Raw genomic sequence first — 27,007 nt, forward strand, 5'->3', positions numbered from 1 at the left:
ATCCAAGGAGGATTAGCTTGGGTCTGTGGCTGCAGGAGACAGGGCACAAGAAGAAAGTCTGGGTGGAAGAGAGACAGTCTACAGGAATGGCCACCAGATAGAAGAGACGGAGAAGTAGGACTGAACACACATTTATTCCTTTCATAATCCCTTAAAAGCTAAAGAAGATAAAATAACATGAATGGTAAATATTAGTGTATTTAGTAACTTACTCAGTTTTTTTTTTGCCTTCAGGTCTTCAGATTTTCTGAGTAGCATACTTCCATCTCTGAGAGTTAGTCACTTAAAGACTCTGAGTGTTTCCCCACTTTTACACCTCCTGGAACGAGTGTGTCCTCTTCTGTGACTATTGCTTGTCAGGGGTATTCTGTCTTCATTTATATGGAATTGAAAAACACTTTAGAAAGGATTGCCACTTGACTTTCAGAAAACTTGAAAAAAATGTGATGCTCACTACTGAACCAAAGGACTAAAATCTGTCTGGAGATGTTCCTTTTAATTTTCCATCTGGGGCATAATGTTTCCCTCGGTTTACAAAGTTTGAAGATTAGTTTATTTCCTGTTTTGCTTTTGATATTTTACTAATATAGCAATCCTAAAGTTCTTCTTTGCATAAGTTCTTTGTTTCTTGCTCTTACTAGAGTCGATGTATGCTCAGTTCTCCTGCTGTGGACCTGATGAATTTGCCCATGAATGTGTGCTCACTTCTGCTATGGACTTGAAGAGCAAGCCTGTGAGTCTTTCAGTAGTTAATAGGCTTGAAGTTGGTAAACACAAATAAAATCACTTCTCTGTACCTTTCAGTTTTTAAAATAATTTTTTATGGTTAATAATTTTCCTACTACATGTATACAAATATTTTTGATCATAGTCACCTGACCACTGGCAGGTGTTCATGTTGCAGTGAATGGTTACCCACCATGTGAAAGCAGCTCCCCCCTTCTTTGGTATCAATCCTCTGGGTTCCTTTGGCTTTTCCTCATAGGATCCATTTTCTGTCCTCCTTTCTTTGTTGCTGCTACCTAGTGACTCCTGTTCTCCTTGAGTTAGCCAAGAAGAATTATGATAAATGTTTTAAAACTACAATATTGATCAGTTGACATTTAAACATTACATATTTACTTTTATAGACCCTTTTATTTCTTCCATCATGCAATTTTGGCTGATTCTACATGATTTTACCTTGGTGTAAATTAGTACCTTTGATAGTTTTCTTTTAAGTGCATTTTCAATCACTGTATGGCCACATTTCTTACAGTACATTGATTTTATTTTATTCTTTTAAACTGCACTTGTGACTTACGAATGTTCTCTTCATGTCTTAGCTCTTCTTTAAAGAAAAGTAAATAGCAAACTTCTCTTGAAGAAGATGAGAATATTTGTCTTTATTTTCCTGATAATAATTTCCCTAATGAGCCACAGATGCAGTTAACTAACCTGCATCCTAGTCTAGTCCTGAGCTGAACCAGATGAGGACCACACTGCAGTGCACCTGAGATGAATCTTGATCCTGTAAGTGACTTCAGTGAAGATAACATCTTGTCTTTATAACCACAAAAGACTCACAGTTACTCTTCTGTCCTTATCATCATTCCTCCCACCACCCCATTTCTTCCTGTCCACAGACCAAACCTTAATGTATGCAAAAGCAAGCTGTTACCCAAGTCTTCCTTGCTGTTGAAATTTATTTAGCATAATGTCTTCCTGTTGTGAACTTCAGGGCATCCTTCCTTTGAGGTTACTTGAAGGTCATTACTTCAAGTACGGTGGTATACAAAATATTTTTATAAAAAGAAAACTGAGCTAATTCACTGTGGGAAGGATAGTGACCATATCAAGCTACAATGATGAGGTCCTGAAAAACTAAAGTCAATTAACTAAGGAAATTGTCTTCTATAGCATATTCATTTTGGTCAAGGCAACAAGGGGAATGTTAATAATGGGTCACAGGGGGGCAAGATGATGCCAGGATCTGCACAGAAATCAATTTCTATCATTTGTCAATTTAAACACTATCATGATTAGTCCAAATATTCCTTAGATACCTTGTAATATTTGGTTTCCAAGAAATTCATGGAAATGATGTCAGAATCCTTGAAAACAGAATTTGCTTTATACATTCATGGGCTACACAAGTTAAATCACTATAAGAATTTTAAAATTATCTTAAAATGACTTTTATAAATTATGAGTTTAATACATTGTAGTAAGTGTGTAAGTACAGGCTTTGTCTAACAAAATTTGTGTCTTGCAGAGAAACTTTGTTCTACTACTAAGGGTATCCAGCTCATATTTGTCGCATTTAACAAATGGATTTAGTTGTTTGAATGCCTTAAATGTCCCTCACTGTACCTTATATTTGGAGGCAAGAATAATATGACCATAGAGAGCATACTCATTATGGTGCTTAAAAAACTATGATGCCTACAAACTACACCAATCATCAGCATGGCATGATAACTCTAAGGGTGCAGTAGTGGCACACATGTTTTAGGTGGTAACCAAAAGATCTCTAGTTTGACTTAAGGCCTGATCAACAAGAGGGGAATCATGTCTGATACTGGAAACCTAGATAACCAATGAGTGCTATTGAAGTCGTGGTTATTGGAGGAGAATCTGCAGCTATTAATTTACTAAACACACTCACACATGTGTGTGCATGCACACATACATACACACTCACACACTCATGCATACACATCACACAAGCACACAGACACAAATGCTCACTCACACATGAACATATACTCAAATGCCTACATGTGCACTCACGCAAATACATGCAAACACCCATGCACCCCCTTATACACGAACACAGACACATACATACATACATACATACATACATACATACATACATATTCAAACACATGCACACCTACACATACATGAACAATACAAACAAGCATAGATACACACCACACAATACACACACTCACATACACACATACAAGCATGCACACACATACATAAACTCATGTACATTCACGTGCAAACATGCACATACAGGTACACACACAAATGTTTGCACACACGTGTATATTGGTTTATGTGCATATAAACGACGCTGTCACCTGAAAATGAGAGAAAACACATGATATTGATATTTGTCTTTTGTCATTCTGTGTCTAACTTTTTTCTCTAATATGATGATGCCCAGTTGCATTCATTTCCCAGTAAATCACATAATTTAATATTTCTTTATGGTTAAATAAATCTTCACTCTGAATATATACAACAAGTTTTCTTTTTAAATCCATTTATCTGTTGGCAGACACCAAGGTTGAATTATGTAACTCTGAAATTCTGTAATTCTCTCATTACCACCATAGTCCTCATATAGACAATTTCTTCTACTAAATCACAGACTGTGACTGTATTCACCCCCTTGTTACCTCCCTAGTCCCCTCACACTTTCCTCTCCTGCTTGTCTCTTTCCTTCTTCCCAGACTCTCTTCTACTTTGTGACATGAATTTGTGTAGGTAATAGTACATAAAACTAAAAATTAAAAAAATGCAGGGAAATAACAATACTTCTAAATGTACAGTAAATTGTAATAAAAAGGGATTCACTAGGACAAAACCTGAAAGCTAAAAAAGATAAAAAACCAGTAGTGGGACATGCCTTTAATCCCAGCACTCAGGAGGCAGATGCAGGAGGATCTATGTGAGTTGGAGTGCAGCCAGGTCTGCATAGTAAGTTCTAGGACAGACAGAGATACATAGGAAGATCCTGTCTCAAAAACCAAAGTAAAACAAACCCCCAAACAAAAACACAAAACCCCTCCAAAACAAAACAACAACAAAACAACCCAACCAACCAACCAAACAAACAAACAAAAGTTAAGAATGAACATGATTCCCCTGTCATGACCCCCCCATGGCTCCTACAATCCCTCTTCCATTTCTTCAGCAAGACTCCTGGAGCTCAGCCCAGTGCTTAGCTGTGGATCTCTATATCTGCTTCTGTCAGTTATTGGAATGAGCATCTCTGATGACAATTAGGGTAGTCACCAATCTGATTATAGCAGATGGCCAGTTCAGGCACACACACACACAAACCTGCATACAAGTGCATACACACAGACACACATACGCAACCAATTCATGAGCCACACATGCATGAAAATACATATACACAGACACACTGGTACACACTTGCCAACAAACATGCACCCACACATACACAAGCATGCTCACACATATGCATACACACATACATGCACACACACACACACACACACACACACACACACACACACACACACACACACGCACATATTAGTAATCATCCACACATGCACACATCCACACAGACATACTTGCACACACAGAAACACATGAATCCACATGGATGCTTAAACACATGTATATTGGTTTATATGTATATAAAGAACTCTATCACTTAAAAATGAGAGAAAACGCTTGATATTTGTCTTTTGCCCTCTGACTTTTTTGTTTAATATCACGATGCTCAGTTGCATCCATTTCCCACTAAATTACATAATTTTATTTTTCTTTCTGGCTAAAACTCCACTCTGTATATATACAAATTTTTTTAAATTCTTTTTTTTTTTTTGTTGACAGACACCAAGGCTCAATTCTGTAACTTAGTGTTCTAGTTAATTTCTGTTGCTGTGATAAAATGTTGAACAAAAGCAACTTGGAGAAGGAAAGACTTTCTCTGACTTACAGATTACAGTCCCTCAAGGAGGAAAGCCAAGGCAGGAACTCAAGGCAAGAAGCTGGAGGTAGGAACTGTAGCAGAGACCATGGAGAAATGCTGCTTCCTGGCTTGCTCTCCAAAGCTTCCTCAGCTTGCTCTCTTTCCAAGGGGTAACATTCTCTGCAGTGGGCTGAACCCTCCCACATCAATCCCTAGTCAAGGAAAAGCTTCACAGACATGCCCACAGGCCAATTTGATAGAGATATTCCTCAACAAAGGTTCTGTCTTCCCAGGTGATGCTATCTTGTGTTAAGCTGACAACTAATGAGCACATGAAGGTATACATGATGGGAAGGCATCTTTATGGAGCTTTGCCTTATAGTCTTTGGGGTTCATATACTCAGAAGTGATAGAGTGGGGTCATAGGGTAGTTATGTTTCTAGTGTTCTGAGGAGCTGCCATATTGATTTCCATAGTTCCTAGAACAATCTATACACCTATTTATCATCATTAGTTGTTTGTTTTGTTTTTTAATAATGTATTTATTCTTTTAAATTTCATTTTACATTCCAACCACAGTTCTCTCTCCCACCCCTCCTCCCGCCCCACTCGATTACCTTCCAGCCCACCCCCAGTCCATTCCTTTTCATGGGTAAGGTCTCCTATGAGGAGCCAACCAAGTCTGGCACAATAGAATGGGGCAGGGTCAAGCCCCTCTCCCATGCATTAAGGCTGAGCGTGGCATTCCACCATAGGGAATGGTCTCCAACATGCTAGCTCATGTATCAGGTTTGTATTGTGGTCCAACTGCCAGGGACCCTCAGATAGTTCAAGCTTCACAACTGTTTGTTTTCTTAATGATATCCACTATGGCTGGGGAGGGGTGGAATCTGAATATAGTTTTAATTTGTATTTCTCCAATATCTAAGGATGTTGAAATTTTCTTTTTTTAGAGTATTTATTTGCCATTTATTTGTACTTCATCTTCTGAAAACTGTGTGCTATTTGTACCACGTATTTTTTGGGTTGCTTAGTTTAGTAGGGTCTTTATATATTTTGGACATTACTTCTTCATAAAATATGTGGCTATTGACTAACTTCTCATGGGTGTGTTGTTTATTGTTCTCCATTTTCTTTTCTGATACCCTCTCACTTTCTCTTTGTCCCTCTCTCTCTTTTACTTTGTCCTTTGTTAAATCGCACGTAGGCAGCTTCTAGTCAGCCAATCTTAACTATTTGGATTGTTCATGTGTTACTTTGATCACCCTGGAGCAAACACTTAGGATCGAGACTTACTTAACAGGGAAACTACGTCAGTTGATAACTGATTTGAAGCACAAAACTCTATGATCTGCCTTAAATTCAGTAGTGTTCTAAGAAACTGCACTGTTGACAGTCTGTTACAACTCAAAGGCACTTTCTTCCTTCTCTATGATATGGGTGCTGGGTTTGCTAACTTCCCTTTGTTGTCAGTTCCTTTTGTTAGACTCTAATAAAGTGGTTCTCAACCTTCCTAATGGTGTGACGCTTTAATACAGACCCTCATGTTGCTGTGACTCCTAACTATAAAATTATTTTTTTTGCTGCTTCTTGACTGTAGGTTTGCTACTGTTATGAATCATAATGTTCATACTGTTATGAATCATGTCTGATATGTGACCTCTGTGGGGTTTGTGAGCCACAGTTTGAGATCCACTGTTCGATTACAACTCCATGTCTCCTTATTTTTCTTGATTCTATTGTAAGGAGCAGACAAACCCTTCTCACAAACACTCACTGGACGTGGCACCTCTGCCTCAGGGTTGTGTCCTGCCATGTAGATCTTTCTTTAAACTGACATACGGGGATCACCAGACATCCCCATCCACCTGTCCTTCTTCTAAGCTTCTAATCATTCTGCTGATTTATTTTAAGTTTTAATAATTCTGATATTTTTTCCTTATTTATTTTCCTATCTCTATGTGTGCATTCTGTTTCCTGTCTTCCTAAAAATGCTATTTCTGTGATCATATTTAGGTTTTTTCCAGAAATCTACTCAACACTTGTTAAAACCAAAAAGGTCATAAACTTTGTTTGATTTTATTTGAGACATAATTGGTTTTTATTTGTGATTCTAGAATTGGGAAGCACCTCACTGTGTAACGTTTGTGTAATGAATGGTCCGAAGATCTTAACAGAGAAAGTCAGCTTCATGAGGAGAAGAATACTGAAGAAAACAGGACTCAAGGGAAAGAGGAAATTTGAGAAGAGGATGCATCCTCACTATATTCATTCTGTTTTTTTTTTCACTCCAACTTCTGGTTTTAGTTTGGTTTTGTTTGGAAATGGAACTGTTTAGAAGTAGAATTTGACCATGAACATCTCCTTTAGCATTGTGAGCCCTCTCTGGTCTGGTTTGTGCCGCTGGAAACTCATCTGAAGCAACGGCTTTCCCTGAAAGTCACTCAACATAATTTTATATCTAATCAATGATTCCTCATTATTAAAATTTGTCTTTTCAGAAAAAGATGCAGTTTCAGTCTTTCTGGTCTTTGAGGAAGCTAGATTTGCACACAAATGGTTGACAAACAAAAGTCTGAAAGGGCAGAAAATAAATCATCAGAATAGTAAGAAAAATCAGATGAAGTAGAAACTATAAGTAAGAATTAAGCTTGAAAATAATCTCAAGATTGTAAAATTAATAGCTAAAAACCACATACTGATTTTCACAAGTAGATTCTTTAACATTTGACATTATTGAATTCATCATTATCTCCACATAACATCATTGGTGAGGAATGACATGCACAAACTTTACATTTAGTATGCATGCCTTTATCATGATAGTTTTGTTTCATGTGTTTGAGTGATTTGCCTGCAGGTATGTATGTGTACTACATGCATGTTGGTTTTGGCAGAGGCCAGAAGAGGTGATTTGGTTCATTAAACTGGAATTGCAGATATTTGTGAGCCTCCATGTGTGTGCCGGGAACCAAACCTTGGTTCTATGTAAAAACACTTAAGTGTTCTAAACTACTGACTCATCTCTCTAGCCCATCATATCTCTCACAGAAACTATTTAACTGGTATTTCATTTTTGGGGAAAGCAAGTGAGAGCATGTCAAATTTTAGTATACCAAACATTCTGGATAAATATAACACAGTAAATGCAGCAATATCTACCTGAAATTCTAGTATAATTTGTGTGCTTATATATCTTCAATATATTTAAGAAACTTTATAGTAATTAATAAACTGACTGCATAATCTTTTCATTGCCACCTTCATCTCTTTATTCCTAAGTGTATAAATCACTGGATTTAGAAAAGGGGTAATAACTGCATCAAAGAGGGCAAGAAATTTATCCAAATGTGATGTTGGAAATGGCCACATGTAGAAGAAGATTAAGGGTCCAAAGAACAAAACGACCACCATGACATGGGCTGACAGAGTGGAGAGGGCCTTAGATAAACTACCTAAAGATTTCTTTTGCACAGTCATCAAAATGAATATGTAAGAGATGATCAGAATTAAAAAGGAAGCCACAGAAATGAACCCACTATTGGCAGTAACCATGAATCCCAAGGTGTATGTGTCTACACAAGCCAGTTTAATAAACCGAGGAAGGTCACAGAAAAAGCTGTCCAGTTCATTAGGGCCACAGAAGGGTAAGTCAACCACAAAAACCAGCTGGGTCAGTGAGTGGATTAAGCCAATAATCCAAGAAGCAACTAAAAACAAAATGCACTTTTGTGGACTCATGATAGTCAAGTAGTGCAGAGGCTTACATATGGCAACGTATCGGTCAAAAGCCATGGCTATGAGCAATACCATCTCAGTGCCTCCAACTGCATGGATGAAAAAGATCTGAGTGATACAGCCCCCCAAAGAAATGGTTTTGTGCCTTCTGAAAAGGTCGTAAATCATTTTTGGTGCTGTGGAGGAGCAAAATATCAAGTCGAGAAAGGAAAGATTTGCTAATAGGAAGTACATAGGAGACTGTAAATGGGGATCTGAAGTCACAGTTAGTACAATAAGAAAATTTCCTAACAGACTTGCCACGTAGAACACACAGGAAAAGAGGAAGAGGAATACTTGGATTGTCCATGAGTTGGAGAGTCCCAGGAAGACAAACTCAGATACTACAGAGCGGTTTGCTTCACTCATTGCCTCTGTTGGCTGTGACAACCCTCATGCTATCTGAAATAGGAGAGCAGTGAGAAACACTGATTTAGGACAAGCATCGTTCAATTGACAAAATCACATGAAAGACTAACATATCTTTGGAGATAGCTTAAGTAAAATAGCAATTCTTTGTCTACTGGGGAATTCTGAGGGAGGGAGAAATAGTCTTCTCCAGGGAACAGTCCTCCAGTTGGTGATCCAATACCAAGTGGTCAGCCCTGAAATCATATACATATGAGTAACATTCCATGTACTGAACAGGATATATATATGTATATATATATATATATATATATATATATATCCAGATGTGGATCTATATATATTCATATATATATGAATATAAATGAATATATGTGTACATATATGTATGTATGTATATATGTACATGTGTAGAAACATTGAAAGAAAAAGAAGCCAAGAATTTGGAACAAAGCAAGGGGAGAATACATGGAGGGGATTGAAGGGAGGAAAGTAATGTAATTTTATAATTTCAAAACTTAAAAAAACCAAAATGTGCTTGCTCCAGGCCAAATAAATGTAATTCATCATATTCCCCTCATATATCTTGTTGTTCAAAATATACTAAGCAAATCAACTTTTTAATTTACCCTGATAACATATTTGTTATATTTTAAAAATAAATTTTGTAGGCATATCTTTCAGACGACTCAGAGCTAAATGGTTTTTGGATATTAAATGTGAAATTCTTAAGTGCCTGTGGTTTTCATAATTTGGAAATTCCTTATTACATATTCATATTACATATATGATCACATTAAAATGCCTATATTCACATTTTAGGCCTAAAAAATTTAGGACTTTTTTTTTATCTCTATATTGAGATGACAAGTTAACAAAAAGGGCAGAGTATATAGGCTTATAGCACACACTGTGTGATTTGGAGAAATTAAAAAAGCCGTGGATACTCTGGAGCAGATTCTGTCTGGATTCTCAGTGGAAGAAAAAAAATGGAAAATATCAAGTAAAAGAGGCAACCAGAATGAGAGCAATGTGTTATGAATCCCCCACAAAGAAGTGAAAGCGAACATGTCAGACAATGTGGCAAGGACCTGTTCCCTTTAGAATTTAAGATTCTTAAATTCATTCACAAATTAAATGCATGCCACAATATCAACATAATAACCTTTTCTTACTAATTAGAGAAGAGTTTAAATATCTGACAAAATTCAAGGTTTGAGGATCAATGGAGCATTGTTATACTTGATGGGAGACAAATCAGTTGGTTCAGTTTGAAATGCCTTCTGATTTTTACATAGATGTTTGCTTCGCCTCACCACTTCTACCTCTAAGAATCAAAATTTTTGAGTGTATTCGCTTGGATATTTATGTGACTAAGGTAGACAACCAGATAACACCTTTCGTTATTTTGGCTAAAGCGCTGTTTTTAAGCTGGGGCCTATATGGAGCCTTCACCCTTATGTTCTAGTCTTTTTGGTGTGGGAAAGCACTCTGCAGGCTACTGAAAGAGACACATGGATAGCAAGCCAGCCACAAAACCCTGGACCTAAAATCTTCCCTGTTTGCAAGATGTGCTGGGGCAATGGTAGCAAAGAGTTTGTGGGAGTAGTCAACCAATGTCTGATGCCCACACCATGAGAGGAAACCTGTGCTCTTACTGCTTGGGATGTCTAGGAACTGAAGACTGGATAGTCATGAGACCCAGGTTAGAATAAATAATGACTGGCAACAAATCAATGAAATGATTCCCAATATTATTCTTCTATACTCATAAATTGGTGCCTTTCCAGACATCATCAGAGAGGTTTTTTGAGGGTGTTGGTAGCTCACACCTTTAATCCCAGCACTCGGGAGGTAGAGGCAGGCAGATATCTGTGAGTTAGAGGCCATCCTGGTCTACAGAGCAAGTTCCAGGACAGGCTCTAAAACAATACAGAGAAAAGAGAGAGAGAGAGAGAGAGAGAGAGAGAGAGAGAGAGAGAACAATGAAAAGGCAGCATCCATCCATGTAACCTACCTGGATCAGTGTCAAAATGATCACAAGTTAGACAACCCAGTGCTGCTGAGCTCTAACCTGTGCCATGGCTTGGCATAAAAAGTCAAGTGTAATACCTCCACAGAGGGAAAGGCAGCTAATTAACAACATGGGAAAGTCGCTTTAGTGTTGTCATAGGATTCTGGCATTGCCATTCTGAGTACATTTAGTCAAGGGAATAGTTTCCAAGGACCACAGAAATTTGGCCAGAGCTGAAGAGAAACTGTGGTAATGGGTCACTTGAGGAGGAATAAGGGAGACTAGGGATTTTGTATTTGTGAATATTAAATGTTTTTTACATATTTTAAAATCCCTTTGGCCTATTGGTTTTCTTATTTATAAGAAGGTAAACTCCATGAGATTGAAAATATATGCCTTCTAAAAGTGAAAAGTAATGTATCATTTTTATAAGAAGGTAGAAATGGAGAGATAAAAATGAGTAAAATGAATAAAATGAATAAAATGTCCCTTAATATTTACTGCATGATATAATCCATGTCTCATAATAAGACTTGACCAAATTAGAAGTGATAAGAGGTGCACCTGTCTGGTCAACATTGAGCCAATTTGTTATCAATACATGATATGGAGAGAAAAAAAACACAATTCAATTAGAATAGCTCTAATTCAATCAACCAAAGTGCCATTGGATCAAGTAAAGGACAAATCATTTGCAATTTGACCTTTACAGAATAAGACTTAAAAATATCAACAGAGCCTAAAATTTGTTTCTTTACCTAAAAATTATGAAGAGAATCAGTGAAAGTGCCATTTGTAAATTATAGCTATACTATATATCATTTTTCACTGGTGATTACACAGTACCTAAATTAATAGTTCTTCTGGTCTCAATTGGAATTCCTCAGAAGTTAGGCCATCTAGCAGACTGACTGGCATTGGAAGGATTTAGGTAGCCTCACTCATATGCCTTGAACCCCTGAGCTTTACAGTCTAGGCAGATCTTTGAAAATAGTATTTGGTCATTGGTTTTGCCCAAGCTTTGTTTTCTCCTGATTGTTGTGCAAGCAACAAAAGGATAAAAACATCCCAAGCACATGCTGCATAGCATCCTAACTTCTAGAAATCAAGTAACAAACCCTTTGCTACACCTCATTGGTCAAAGCAAGCTCAGGTACCAAGTCAGCTCAAAGATTTGAGAAATAGTTTCCACCTCTTGGCAGCAAGAGTTTACAATATTTTTCAACAACTAGAGATTTTGTGACTCACTAATCTGAGTTGTGTTGATTAGCTAAGGCTTCATTAGAAGTAAGTTACATCTCAGGCTGACCCCCTTATCATCGGAGAAATGGTCTCATTATGTGGCCCAAGCTGGACTTGAGCTTGTGCTTCTCCTGTCATAGCCTCCGGAGTTCTGGGGTTATAGGTTGGTGTTACAACACCTTGCTCAATGTGATGTGTGTGTTTTCACTGTTCAGAGGTGGTGTTACTGTAACTTCCACTCAAAGGAATGTCAGCTGTCTTCTATGTCTGCTCTTTTCTTTTATACAACATATTTTTAATAAGCCTTTAAAATATTTTCCTTTCTCCTTATTTATTAATTTTTTGTGCCCTCCTCTATGTAGTGTGTGTGTGTGTGTGTGTATGTGTGTGTGTGTGTGTGTGTGTGTGTGTGTGTGTGTGTGTGTGTGTGTGTGTGCGTGCGTGCTCATGCTACACTTGCTTATGTAGTTCAGATGACTACCTGAAAGACTTGGGTCTCTCCTTCTGCCATTTGAGTTTGAGGTACTTGCCTTAGGTTGTTCAGCTTGGTGACAATGTCTCTCTACCTGCTAGTGCATTTTGTTTTCCCTTAATATATGTTCTCATTCAGTTTAAATCTTGATACTACAAATATGGCTTGATTTGGTCACCTGATCTTCTAGATTCTTTTGTGCCTTGAGTTGAAGAGGCGTCCTTCCCTTAAATCAATTTCAGGAACCTAAAAAGTAGAAACACAGACTAGCGACTGAAATTGAAAGACACCTTCTCCTACCTCTCTTTGACTTGATTCTCAGAGCTTGGCCTGGTGCTTGGTTGTAGATCTCTGCATTTGCTTAAATCAATTATCGGATGAAGGCTCTATGATGATAGCTGGGATGGAGATTCATTAACCTGATTACAGGGTAGACATAGTCTCCACTATGCAAGTGTGTGTCTAGATCATGATGGAGAAATCTATAGAGACAGCTGAATCAAGCTAGTGGAAACTAATGAACTCTAGACTGACAACTGTGGAGACTCTAGGGGTACTGAACTTGGCCTCCATATGTGGGAGACAGTAGTGAAGATTGGACTATCTGAGGGGCTCCTAGCCTTAGAACATGATACAAACCTGGTATACAAGCTAGCTTGTTGGAGCCTATTCCCTATGGTGGGATGCCATGATTGGCCTTCATGCATGGGTGAGGTGCTTGACTCTACTTCAACCTATTGTGGCAGACTTTGTCAACTCCTCATGGATGCCCTTACCCATGAAGAAGAGTGGAATGGGGGTGGGCTGGGGAGAGCATGTGGGGGACAGTAGGGCTGGGAGGGAGAGCTGTGGTTGCAATGTAAAACAAAACTTAATAAATAAAAACCAAAAATACGGAAAAAAGAAAGGAGCCTCCTCACTACTCTCTTGCAAGAATATTCTCAGTATCAGTGAAATCAGATTATATATACAAACATATATGTTTTTTACATCATAATTCTCTCTCTCTCTCTCTCTCTCTCTCTCTCTCTCTCTCTCTGATTAACTGAGGTGTTCACAGAATGGAAGTTTGGAAGATATAAGACAAAAGCCTTTATGAATCCAAAATATAGCATCAGAGTATGCCACACTAAGCAACAAGGTATCAAGAGAGTCATATTTCTTGACCTCTACTCAAATGTCCTACAAATTCAGCATGTTCTTATACAGGCTGGAAATGGCAGAGCTGTGATACAAGGCAGATTGTGTAATAACCCTGATTTAACTAACATTGTGCATCAAAGTTTTCTTAAGTGCTTTAATTAAAAAATACCAGTTTTAGGTGAATGAACTTTTTTTTTTTTTAGAGAAGAAAGGGTTTATTTGGGCTTTTGGTTCTAAGAGGTTGAAAGCCCATCATGAAATCTCTCTTTTTTATTTTTTTTATTTTTTATTTTATTAGTTCTAGTTAGGGAACAAGCTTATTTCAAGTCCCTTCTCCTCTCCCCCCCCCCAAACTCCTCCCCCACCCCCAGCCCACCCCCACCCCATCCACCCACCACTCCCCAGGCAGGGTAGGGCCCTCAACGGGGGCTCTGCAAAGTCCACCAAGTCTTCCTATGCTGGTCCTGGGCCCTTCCCCATGTGTCCAGGGCCAGAGTGTAACCCTTCACATGGGATGGGCTCTCAAAGTCCCTTCTTGCACCAGGGAAAAATACTAATCCACCACCAGAGGCTCCCTGGAGTGCAGAGGCCTCCTTATTGACATCCATGGAATGAACTTTTTCCATGTTAACATTTTGTATATGTTTCTATGATTCCAGTTATATTTCAGCAGTATTTATATTTCACTAATGAAGAGTTTTATGATATGTTACTAAATGAAGATCTCTTCATGAAATAGTCTTCACTGTTACATGCTGATGTGACTCAATCACTTCTCCTCCTATGTAAAAATAACCTGTAAAGGCTCCGAGTTTTGTTCCAAAAGCCATGCCAGGGATGGGGGTTGGGAAGTGGTGCCCACAACGACCTGTAACTCCAGCTTTAAGAGATCCCATTGTTTCATTAGGCCTTTTTGGGCACCTCAAATCATGTGACATTCTCTCTATGTCTTTTCCTCCCACCTTTCCCCCTCATTCCTTTCTTCCCATGTTTATTACTATATATTCATTACTCCCAGTTTTGCCTATAGACAATTTCTTTTTTTTTGAACTGTAAAAGCAAGGTTTTATTGTTCATCCAACCATGACAGGGACCCTGTCTTGCAAGCTGATGCAGCAGCCTCCAGAGGGAGCGAAGTCCCCTGTCTCCTGCTGGGTTTTAAAGACAGAAGTTGCAGGAATACATCAGTAGGTACGGGTTGGTTTCTGATTGGTTGACATTTGGAAAAAATTAGAAGAGTTTCTCAAAATCATATTTTGACATGAAATAACTGTGTACTAATTATTCTCATTGGTCAGTAGTGAGAAGGAACATTCTGAGGTTTCTTTCTTTTTTTGTGTGTGTCTTAAATCTCCATTTAATCCATTAATGTCTGTCATACACACAAGAAATGCCAGGGGCTCTTCTGTGGGAAGTGGCTTGCAGTGGATGAATGTGTCATCTCAAGAGGTAAAGAACAATGACTGTCTGCAGCCGCTTGTAGGCACACAGCATCTCTCACTTTCAGTGAGTAGTCAGTGATTGCGTCAAGGACACTTTGGTGTTTACAGGATATAGGTGGATGGCACAGTGCATAAATCTGTACTTCGATATAAACTCATTCCCCTCCCAGGCCCCTTGGACTTGTTTAACATATGCCTAGAATGCTACTATACTAGAATGTGCTATGGTTTTCTCTTTTCAGTTCCATTATCATTTCCACAGAGACACCGTTCCTAGAAACACAAGGTGTTATCCTCACATTTACCCATTTATTCATTTCATGAATTGTTGTTCTGTGATGTTCATTACTACCTGAACTCTGTGTGTGTGTGTGTGTGTGTGTGTGTGTGTGTGTGTGTGTGTGTGTGTGTGTGTGTGAGTGTGTGTGTACTATAAACTTTAAGAGGGCAGTGACAAAAATATGACAATCTTGTTTGAATTACAAACAAGATTGAATTACAATACTATCCCAGTTCCCTTCTACCTCCCTTCCTCCTGTACCAACCCCCGAACTAAAATCCTACCTGTCATATGTCCTTTCTTCTAATCTACACCTGACTCAAAATTTCTGCTTCCTCATGACCTCTGCATCCTTCCTTTTCTTTCCTTCTCACTCTCTAGCTTCCTCCCCCCTCTTCCCATGCTCTCAATTTGCTCAGGGGATGGTGACCCTTTCCCCTTCTCCAGGGGACAAAGTTTGTCTCTTTTAGGGTCTTATTTGTTTACTAGTATCTCTGGCAGTGTGGATTGCAGGATGGTAATCCCTTCCTCTATGTCTAAAATTCACATATGAGTGAGTACATATCATGTTTGTCTTTTTGTGATTGGGTTACCTTGGTAAGAATGGGTTCTTCGATTTCCAACCATTTTCCTGCAAATTTCAAGATTCCATTGTTTTTTCTGCTGAGTAGTACTCCATTGTATAAACGTACCACATTTTCTCTATCCATTCTTTGGTTGAGGGGCATCTAGGCTGCTTCTAGTTTCTTGCTATTACAGATAGTGCTGCTATGAACATGGTTGAACAGATGTCCTTGTTGTATGAATGTGCTTCTTTTGGGTATATGCCTGTAGTGGAATTGCTGGATCTTGTGGTAGACTCATTCCCATTTTTTTTGAGGAGTCGCCATATTGATTTCCAAAGTGGCTGTACAAGTTGGCACTCCCACCAGCAGTGGAGGAGTGTTCCCCTTTCTCCACATTCTCTCCAGCATAAACTGTCATTGATGTTTTTGATTTTAGCCATTCTGACAGGAGTAAGATGGTATGTCAGAGTTGTTTTGATTTGCATTTCCCTCATGGTTAAGGATGTTGAACACTTTCTTATGTGTCTTTCAACCATTTTAGATTCCTCTATTGAGAATTGTCTATTTAATTCTGTACCCCATTTTTTAATTGGACTGTTTGGTGTTTTGGAGACTAGCTTCTTGAGTTATTTGCATATTTTGGAGATCAGCCCTCTGTCAGATGTGGGGTTGGTGAATATCTTTTCTCAGTCTGTGGGCTGTCATTTTATCTTGCTGACTATGTCCTTTGCCTTACAGAAGCTTCTCAGTTTCAGGAGGTCCCATTTATTAATTGTTGATGTTATGTTCAGGAAGCGGCCTCCTGTACCGATTAATTCAAGGGCATTTCCCACTTTATCTTCTAGTAGATTTAGTGTGGCTGGGTTTATGTTGAGGTCTTTGATCCATTTTGACTTAAGTTTTGTGCAGGGCAAAAGGCTTGGTTCTATCTGTAGTCTTCTACATGTTTGCATCCAGTTATGCCAGCACCATTTGTTGAAGATGTTCTCTTTGTTCCAGCATATATATTTGGATTGTTTGTCAAAAATCAGGTGTTCGTAGTTGTGTGGGTTAATATCAGGGTTTTCAACTGTATTTCATTGGTCTACCTGTCTATTTTTGTGCCAATACCAAGCTGTTTTTAGGAGTATAGCTCTGTAATAGAGCTTGAAGTCAGGGATGGTGATGCCTCCAGAAGTTCCTGTATTGTACAGGATTGTTTTGGCTATCCTGGGTCTTTTGTTTCTCCATATAGAGTAGAGAATTGTTCTTTCAAGCTCAGTGAAGAATTGTGTTGGGATTTTGATGGGGATTGCATTGAATCTGTAGACTGCTTTTGGCAAGATTGACATTTTTACTATGTTGATCCTGCCTATCCAAGAGCATGGGAGATCTTTCCATTTTCTGGTATCTTCTTTAATGTCTTTCTTTAGAGACTCAAACTTCTTATGATACAGATCTTTCACTTTTTTGGTTAGTGTTACTCCAAGGTAGTTTATGTTGTTTGTGGCAATTGTAAAGGGTGATGCTTCTCTGATTTCTTTCTCCACCAATCTGTCATCCGTATATAGTAGGGCTACAGATTTTTTGAGTTAATCTTGTATCCTGCCACTTTGCTGAAGGTGTTTATCAGCTGCAGGAGTTCCCTGGTAGAGTTTTTTTTGGGTCACTTATGTAGACTATCATATCATCTGCAAATAGTGAGAATTTGACTTCTTCCTTTCCGATTTGAATTCCCTTGATCTCCTTTTGTTGTCTTATTGCTCTAGCTAGAACTTCAAGGACAATATTGAAGAGGTATAGAGAGAGTGGACAGCCTTGTCTTGTTCCTGATTTTAGAGGAATTGCATTGAGTTCTCTCCATTTAAGTTGATGTTGACTGTCGGCTTGCTGTATATTGCTTTTATTATGTTGAGGTATGTTCCTGTTATCCCTTATTCTCCAGGACCTTTATCATGAAGGGGTGTTGGATTTTGTCAAAGGCTTTTTCGGCATCTAGTGATATGATCATGTGGTTTTTTTCCCTCAGTCTGTTTATATGGTGGATTACATTGATGGATTTTCATATGTTGAACCATTCTTGCATCCCTGTGATAAAGCCTACTTGATCGGGATGGATGATTTCTCTGATGTGTTCTTGGATTCGATTTGCCAGTATTTTATTGAGAATTTTTGCATCAATATTCATGAGGGATATTGGTCTGTAGTTCTCTTTCTTAGTTATGTCTTTGTGTGGCTTGGGTATCAAGGTTATTGAAGCCTCATAAAAAGAGTTTGGTAATGACCCTTCTGCTTCTATTGTGTGGAATACTTTGAGGAGAATTGGTATTAGCTGTACTTTGAATTTCTGGTAGAATTCTGCAGTGAAGCCACCTGGCCCTGGACTTTTTTTGGTTGGGAGACTTCTAATGACTGCTTCAGTTTCATTAGGGGGTTATAGGTCTATTTAAGTTGCTTATCTGTTCTTGATTTAATTTTGGTAAGTGAAATCTGTCCACAAAATTGTCCATTTCCTTTAGATTTTCAAATTTTAAGGAATACAGGTTTTCAAAGTATGACCTGATGATTCTCTGGATTTCCTCTGTGTCTGTTGTTATGTTCCCCTTTTCATTCCTGATTTTATTAATTTGCATGTTCGCTCTTTGCTGTTTGGTAATTTTGGATAAGGGTTTGTCTATCTTGTTGATTTTCTCGAAGAACCAACTTTTTGTTATATTGATTCTTTGTATTGTTCTCCTACTTTCCATTTTATTGATTTTAGCCCTCAATTTGATTATTTCCCGGTGTCTGCTCTCTGGGGTGTATTGGCTTCTTGGTTTCTAAAGCTTTCACTTGTGCTGTTAATTCTCTAGTGTGATTATTCTCCTGTTTCTTCATGTGGGCATTTAGCGCTATCAACTTTCCTCTTAGCACTGCTTTCAGAGTATCCCATAGGTTTGGATATGTTGTGTCCACATTCTCATTGAATTCTAGGAAATCTTTAATTTCTCTTTTTATTTCTTCCCGGACCATTGAATTTTGCAATTGGTTGTTACTTAATTTCCATGAGTTTGTATGTTTTCTGTAGTTCGTGTTGTTGTTGATTGTAATTTTAAAGAATGATGGTCTGATAAGACACAGGGGGTTATTTCAGTTTTTTTGTACCTGTTGAGGTTTGCTCTATTGCCAATTATGTGGTCAGTTTTAGAGAAGGTTCCATGTGGCGCTGAAAAGAAGGTAAATTTTTTGTATTTGGATGGAATGTTCTATAGATACCTGTTAAGTCCATTTGTGCCATAACTTCTATTAGTTCTTTTGTTTCTTTGTTAATTTCTGTATGATGTTCCTGTCCAGTGGTGAGAGTGGGGTGTTGAAATCTCCCACTATAAGTGTGTGCGGTTTTATGTGTGATTTGAGTTTTAGTAATGTTTCTTTTACAAACGTGGATGCCTTTGTATTTGGGCATAAATGTTCAGAATTGAGACTTCATCCTGATGGATTTCTCCTGTGATGAGTAGGATGTGACCTTCTTCATTTCCTTTGACTGATTTTAGTTTAAAGTCCAATTTGTTGGATATTAGGATTGTTACCCCTGCTTGTTTCTTGGGTCCATTTGATTGGAAAGTCTTTCCCCAATCTTTAATTCTTAGGTATTGTCTGTCTTTGAAGTTGAGGTGTGTTTCTTGTATGCAGCAGAAGGAAGGATTCTGTCTTCTTACCCATTCTGCTAATCTGTGTCTTTTTATAGAGGAGTTAAGACCATTAATGTTGCTGGATATTAATGACCATTTATTGTTCATTCTTGTTTGTTTTTGATTTGGTAATGGTGGAGAGATTATGTGTGGGATTCTCTCTTTTTTTCCTTTTGGCTGTTGGTAAAGTGGGTTTATCTATTGCCTATATTTTTCTGGTTGTATTTAACTTACTTGGGTTGCAGTTTTCCTTCTAGAACTTTCTGTAGGACTGGATTGGTGGATATGTATTGTTTGAATCTGGCTTTGTCATGGAATATCTTGTTTTCTCCACCTATAATGATTGAACGCTTTGCTGGGTATAGTAGTCTGGACTGGCATCCATGGTCTCTTAATGTAAGTAGAATATCTATCCAGGACCTTCTGTCTTTCAGAGTTTCCATAGAAAAGTCAGGTGTGATTCTGATAGGTTTACATTTATAGGTTACTTGATCTTTTTCCTTTGCTGCTCTTATTATTTTCTCTTTGTTCTGTATGTTTGGTGTTTTAATTATTATGTGGAGACCTTTTTTGGTCTCTCTATTTGGTGTTCTGTAGGCTTCTTGTATTTTCATTGGCATGTCTTTCTTTAGGTTGGGAAAGTTTTATTCTATGATTTTGTTGAATATGTTTTCTGTGCCTTTGAGTTGGATTTTTTCACCTTCTTCTATACCTATTATTCTTAGGTTTGGTCTTTTCACGGTATCCCATATTTCCTGGATATTTTGTTATAGGGATTTTTGGACTTAAGATTTTCTTTGGTTGATGAATCTATTTCTGTTAGTGTGTCTTCAACTCCTGAGATTCTCTCTTCCGTCTCTTGTATTCTGTTGGTTTTGCCTACAGCTGTAGTTCCTGATCATTTTCCCAGCTTTTCTATTTCCAGCATTCCCTCAGATTGTGCTTTCTTTATTGTCTCTATTTCAGTTCTTAGGTCTTGAACTGTTTGCTTGAGAGATTTGTTGATATCTTGTATTTTTTTGGTTTGTTTTTTCTTCCATTTCTTTAAGGGATTTTCTCATGTCCTCTTTGAGGTCCTCTATCATTTTTCTGAAAATGCTTTTAAGGTCATTCTCTTCTGGTTCATCTGCATCGTGATGTTCAGGTCCTTCTGGTGTATGGTTCCTAGTTTCCGGTGGTGTCATATTGGGTTTTCTGTTGTTGAATGTGCTTTTTTACCTTGTCCTCTTCTCATCCTTTATTCTGTTGGGTGTAGCAGGAGTTTCTTGCTATCCTGGTGGGTGTGGGACCAAGGTTCTCTTCTAGTAGATGCAAACAGATTCAATACTCTGTTGTGGGTCCTCTTCTCGTGGATGGAGGTGTCATTGTTAACTGGGAGTCAGAAGTGTTCGTGCTGGTGGATGGAGGCAGGACTGCCTCTGGGTGTTCGGTGTTCAGATCCTGCTGCAGAACTCTGTCCGGCACTCAGGTCTCTGGTGTCAGATGATTCTGAGCAGTGATGATGAACCAGAACCAGAAACAGCTCCTGGCCTACCTGGGCCGGTGGATGGAGGCAGGACTGCCTCTGGGGGATCCTATTTTTATATCCACTTTGTTAGCCTGTGTCTTTTTATTTATTCAGCCGAATGATGCTGAGAGATATTAATGACTAAAGATTGTTAATTCCTGTTATTTTGTTGTTGATGGTAGTGTGTGTGTTTCCCCTTTTTTGTTTTTTGTTGGTGTGAGATTAATTATTTTCTGTGTTGTCATGTGTGTAGTTAACCTCTTTGGGTTGGAGTTTTCCTTCTAGTACTTTCTGTAGGGCTGGATTTTTGTATAGATATTGTTTAAATTTGACTTTATCATGAATTATCTTGTTTTCTCCATCTATGGTAAGGGAAAAATTTTCTGGATATAGTAGTCTGAGTCTCTTAGAGTCTGCAAATTATCTGTCCAGTCTATTTGGCTTTCAGTGTCTCCATTGAGAAGAAGTAAGGTGTAATTATAACTGGTTTGTCTTTATATATTACTTGGCATTTTTCTTTTGCAGCTTTCAATATTCTTTCTTACATATGTTTAGTGTTTTGATTTTTATGTGTGGGGTTGTTGACTTTCTTTTCTGATCCAATCTATTTGGTGTTCTATAAGCTTCTTATACCTTCATATATGACCTTCTTATGGTTAATAATTTTTCTTTTATGAATTTGTTAAAAAATATTTTCTGGGCCTTTGAGCTTGGATTCATCTCTTTCTATTCTTGTTTTCTTCTGTTTGTCTTTTCATAGTGTTGCAGATTTTCTGGGTGTTTTGTGTCAGGAATTTTTTTTTCACAGATTTTTTAAAAAAAGATTTTATTTATTTATTATGCATACAACATTCCACTTCCATGTATATCTGCACACCAGAAGAGGGCACCAGGTCTCATAATGGATGGTTGTGAGCCACCATGTGGTTGCTGGGAATTGAACTCAGGACCTCTGGAAGAGCTGCCAGTGCTCTTAACCTCTGAGCCATCTCTCCAGCCCCATCACAGATTTTTTTTTTATTTGATTTAGAAACAAGATTGTTTTACATGACAATCCCAGTTCCCTCTCCCTCCTCTCCTCTCCCCAACTAAAACCCTACCTATCACATATCCTTTCTGCTCCCTTGGATAGTGAAGCCTTCCATAGGGTGTCATCAGAGTCTATCGTATTCTTTGGGATAGGGCCTAGGCCCACTCCCGTATGTCTTGGCTCAGGGAATATTCCTCAATGTGGAATGGGCTCCCAGAGTCTACACCTATGCTAGGGATAAGTAATGAACTACTACAGGAGGTCCCGTACATTTCTTAGGTTTCCTCACTGAAACCCATGTTCCTGGGGTCTGGATCAGTCCCATGCTGGTATCCCAGCTATCAGTCTGGGGAGCAAGAGTTTCCCGTTGTTCAGGACAGCTGTTTCTGTGGGTTTCACCAGCCTAGTCTGGACCCCTTTGCTCTTTACTCATCCTTTTCTGCAACTGGATTCCATTTCAGTTCAGTGATTAGTTGTGGATGTCTGCTTCTACTTCCACCAGCTGCTGGATGAGGGCTATCCAGTTGCATATAAGTCAGTCATCAATCTCATTATCAGGCAAGGGCATTTAAGTTAGCCTCTACTCTGTTGCTTAGATTTTTAGCTGGTGTCATCTTTGTAGATCTCCAGACATTTCCCTAGTGGTGTCAGGAAATTTTTATATTTAATGTTTTCATTGACCAATGTATCATTTTCTTCTACTGTATCTTCTGTGCCTGAGATTTTCACTTCCATCTCTTGCTTTCTGTTGGTAAAGCTTGTGTCTGTAGTTCCTGTTCAGGTATCTTGATTTTCCACTCTAGGATTCCCTTGGTTTGTGTTTTCTTTATTGTTTCTCTTTCCCTTTTCAGTCTTGAACAGTTTTATTCATTTCCTTTACCTTCTTGTTTTTTCCTTGTGTTTCTTTAAGTGATTTATTAATTTCCTCTCATTGTTTGCTTGTATTTTCCTGAATTTCTTTAAGAGATTTATTCATTTACTATTTAAGGACCTCTATTATCTTCATAAAGCTGGTTTTAAGGTCATTTTCTTGTGCTTCAACTGTGTTGGAATATTCAGGGCTCAATGTAGCAGGACAGCTGGGTTCTAGTGGTGACATATTGCTATGTCTGTTGTTAATTGTGTTTTTACACTGAACTCTAGGCATCTGGGTTTTGGGTAATAAGGTTTAGGTGTCAATTACTTAGTTTATCTTTGTTGGATGGGTGTTTTTTGCTGGCTCTCTTTTTCTTCTCTAGTCTTTAGGTCTGAGATGCCTGTGTTTGGTGACTGTTGAGTCCTCTAGTACAGTAAGTTGCCTCTGCTAGTGTTATGGAGACCTGTGTGACCTCTGTGGTTTTGGGTGTTGGTGTTGCCTTTGAGCTTCTGGGAATTGGCATGGCCTCTGGTGTTTTGGTTACTAGCATGTTCTCTCATAGAGTGGGGTGCTTGTGCAGGAGAAGTGGGCCAGCATATCATGACAATGGGAGGTGGGCTGTTGCGGAAAGCTGGGTCATGTCTGAGGACTACTGGAGATCTGCAGGCAGCGTCTTATTCTGGGTACTGGCATGACCTTTGGTAGAGCAAGGGTCTTCTGTCAGAGTTGTGGATTGGCCCAAGACCAACAGCTCAAGAATAGCACCACCTACAATGAGCTGGGCCCTCCCTCATCAGTCAATAATTATAAGAATGCCTATAGCCAGATTTAAAGGAGGCATTTTCTTCATTGATGTTCTCTCCTATTAAATATACAACTTGTTCAAGTTGATATAAAACTGGCCAGCACAATTGACCCCTGGTCAGCCTGATACACAAACACAACATTGGTAAGCCAACCTGTAGTTTTCTTATTTTTCCCTAAGATCACACATTACCATCAACATCACAATGTAAACATTACAAATTTTAAAAGTTGCATAGACCTTAAAAATACACTTAAAAATTCAGTCCCTTTAAAATTCAAAGTCTTGGGGTCAGGTATACTCTTGGTTCAAGGGAAACTCCTAAAAATCTACAAGGATGATCGAAGCTGAGGCTCCTAGTAATAGTAGGTAAGTGGCCTGAACTGGCCATCTCCTGTAATCAGATTGATAATACAGTCAAGCACTGTGCTGAGCTAGGGGAATCCTAATGAAGAGCGGGGGGGGGGGGAGGATTGTTGGAGGTAGGGATATCAAGGTCAATCTAAGGGAACCCACAGAAACAAATAATCTGGGCTCATAGGAACTCAGAGTCTGCACCAACAGCTGGGGATCCTGATCCAGACCCTCTACACATGTGTGACAGAATGAATTTGGGAAGAGGATGCATCTTTCTTACATTCCCTGTTTTTTCCTTTCCAACTGGATTTTGTTGCATGAAAAATGAGGCATTTGAACTTGATCCCAAAAGGCTCCTTTAGTACAGGAGTCCTTCCTGAATTGGCCTGTGTCTCTGGGCTGAATGTAGGATTTTATTTTAAAACAATTTTCATAAAATTGTTTAGCATAGAGTTTATACTTAGACAACAATTGTTCATATCAGAGTTTCTTTTTTTTCCCTCCAACAAAACTGATGTGGTTTCTGTCTCCTTACTTGATTGTGAAAAAGCAGATTATCACACAAATGGCTGATAAACAAGATACTCAAGGGACAGAAAATAATTCATCAGGAGAGTATGCCAAATCAAAGGAAGGAAAGGTTAATCTTTGTGTTTCAAGTAAAACAGTCCATTTGAAATGCAATCTTTAGAAATGTGCTCTTTCACCAGGCTCTCTGGAACATTTAGGTAACTTTCAGTGTGCTTCCATAAGTCTGTTGTAAAACCACCTGAGTAAAGCCAAATGCCATGTTCCAAAAAAGAAAAAGAAATGTGCTCTTTAACAGTTACCATTATTGAATTGGTCACTGTAGTGAGGTAAGATTATTGATGAGCTAAGCCTGGCAAACTCTCTTGTCTTCAAGTCTTTCCTGGAAACAGTTAATAATATCCAAACTCAGTTCAGGCAGAAAACAAGCAAGGGTGCATCACATATTAGTACACTGTAATATTCTGTATAAACATAACAGTTTATATAGCACACATCCATCTGAAATTCTACTTCCATGTTTATGTATCTTCAGTAATTTAAGAAAGCTTAGTATAATTCACAAACCTAACGCATAGTCTTTTCATTGCCTCCTTCATCTCTTTATTTCTAAGTGTATAAATTACTGGATTTAGAAAAGGGGTAATAATTACATCAAAGATGGCAAGAAATTTATCCAGATGTGATGTTGGAAATGGCCACATGTAGAAGAAGATTAAGGGTCCAAAGAACAAAATGACCACCATGACATGAGCTGAGAGAGTGGAGAGGGCCTTCGATAAACCACCTAAAGATTTCTTTTGCACAGTCATCAAAATAAACATGTAAGAGATGATCAGAATTAAAAAGGAAGCCACAGAAATGAACCCACTATTGGCAGTAACCATAAATTCCAATGCATTGGTGTCCATACAAGCCAGTTTAATAAACCGAGGAAGGTCACAGAAAAAGCTATCTAATTCATTAGGGCCACAGAAGGGTAAGTCAACCACAAAAATCAACTGAGTCACTGAGTGGATGAAGCCAATAATCCAGGAAGCAACTAAAAACAAAATGCACTTTTGTGGACTCATGATAGTCAAGTAATGCAGAGGCTTACATATGGCTACATATCTGTCAAAAGCCATGGCTATGAGCAGTAACATCTCAGTGCCTCCAACTGCATGGATGAAAAAGATCTGAGTGATACAGCCCCCAAAAGAGATGGTTTTGTGCTTCCTGAGAAGGTCATAAATCATCTTTGGTGCTGTTGATGATGAACATATTAAGTCAATGATGGAAAGATTGGCTAGCAGGAAGTACATAGGAGACTGTAAATGGGGGTCTGAAGTCACAGTTAGAACAATAAGAAAATTTCCTAACAGACTTGCCATGTAGAACATACAGGAAAAGAGGAAGAGAAGTAGTTGTATTGTCCATGAGTTGGAGAGTCCCAGGAAGACAAACTCAGATACCACAGAGCGGTTTGCTTCACCCATTGCCTCTGCTGGCTGTGACAAATTTCATGCTATCTGAAATAGGAGAACAGTGAGAAACTTTGATTTCAGACAAGCATCATTCGATTGACAAAGTCACATGAAAGACTTACATACCAGATAGTTATGTATTTAGGAATGTGTGTGTGTGTGTGTGTGTGTGTGTGTGTGTGTGAAGGTGAAAGAAAAAGAGGATATGATTTTGAAACAAAGCATGGGGGGAATACTAGGAAGGGATTGCTGGGAGGAAAGGAGGAAGGTAATGTATTTGTTTTATAATTTCAAAAAATAAAAAATATAAAAATACTTTCTGTGGCCTCCCAATAGCAATTAGTATTCCTCTCATATATCTCAGTATTCAAAGCATACCAAAAATTAATGCTTTCATTTACTTGTGTAACCATATTTGTTATATTGAAAAACATAATGTTACAGGTATATCTTTCAGATGACTCTGAGCTAACTGGTTTTTTGGATATTCACTGTCAAATATATATATATATATGTATATATATATATGTATATTAATACTATACATATGATCCAATTAAAATGCCTATGTACTTAGTTTTGGACCAGAGATACACATTTCTTCTTTTTTCATCTTTAGAGAGCTCTCAGTTCCATGCTGCGAAACTGGAGTCTCTTCTTTATTCAGCATCTTCCTGGCTGTTTCCTAACCATGCTTCCCTGACCCTGAGGCCATTTCTCTCTCCTCCAGCAGAGATAGACATTTCTTTTTTTTTTTGACTTTTTAAATTTGAATTACAAACAAGATTGAATTATCTGACAATCCCAGTTCCCTTCTCCCTCCCTTCCTCCCCTACC

The 27,007-nt window shown here is 38.3% G+C and overlaps 2 protein-coding genes across 3 annotated transcripts; both read right to left on the minus strand.

Moving 5' to 3' along the window:
* Nucleotides 1-6,439: 6,439 nt before the first annotated feature.
* On the minus strand, nucleotides 6,440-8,812 carry LOC100774881 (olfactory receptor 4F6-like). 2 transcript variants are annotated; one of them, XM_027420997.1, is made up of 2 exons: nucleotides 7,902-8,812; nucleotides 6,440-6,461 (listed from the first exon to the last, which is right to left on the minus strand). In XM_027420997.1, the coding sequence occupies exons 1-2, from the start codon at nucleotides 8,810-8,812 to the stop codon at nucleotides 6,440-6,442; spliced, it is 933 nt and encodes a 310-aa protein (XP_027276798.1). The 2 variants fall into 2 exon arrangements, with proteins under 2 accessions (XP_027276798.1, XP_027276797.1); XM_027420996.1 differs by lacking the exon at nucleotides 6,440-6,461 and having other exon boundaries at nucleotides 7,874-8,812.
* A 16,431-nt stretch (nucleotides 8,813-25,243) lies between these two features.
* LOC100774586 (olfactory receptor 4F6-like) lies at nucleotides 25,244-26,182 on the minus strand. Its single transcript, XM_027420998.1, has one exon. The coding sequence runs from the start codon at nucleotides 26,180-26,182 to the stop codon at nucleotides 25,244-25,246; it is 939 nt and encodes a 312-aa protein (XP_027276799.1).
* Nucleotides 26,183-27,007: the final 825 nt, after the last annotated feature.

This window comes from Cricetulus griseus, chromosome 6, assembly GCF_003668045.3.
Source record: "Cricetulus griseus strain 17A/GY chromosome 6, alternate assembly CriGri-PICRH-1.0, whole genome shotgun sequence".
NCBI classification, from domain to species: domain Eukaryota; kingdom Metazoa; phylum Chordata; class Mammalia; order Rodentia; family Cricetidae; genus Cricetulus; species Cricetulus griseus.

Excerpts from the sequence above, each read along its gene's own strand:
- LOC100774881 (XM_027420996.1), bottom strand. The coding sequence starts at position 8,812 with ATGAGTGAAGCAAACCGCTCTGTAGTATCTGAGTTTGTCTTCCTGGGA.
- LOC100774586 (XM_027420998.1), bottom strand. The coding sequence starts at position 26,182 with ATGGGTGAAGCAAACCGCTCTGTGGTATCTGAGTTTGTCTTCCTGGGA.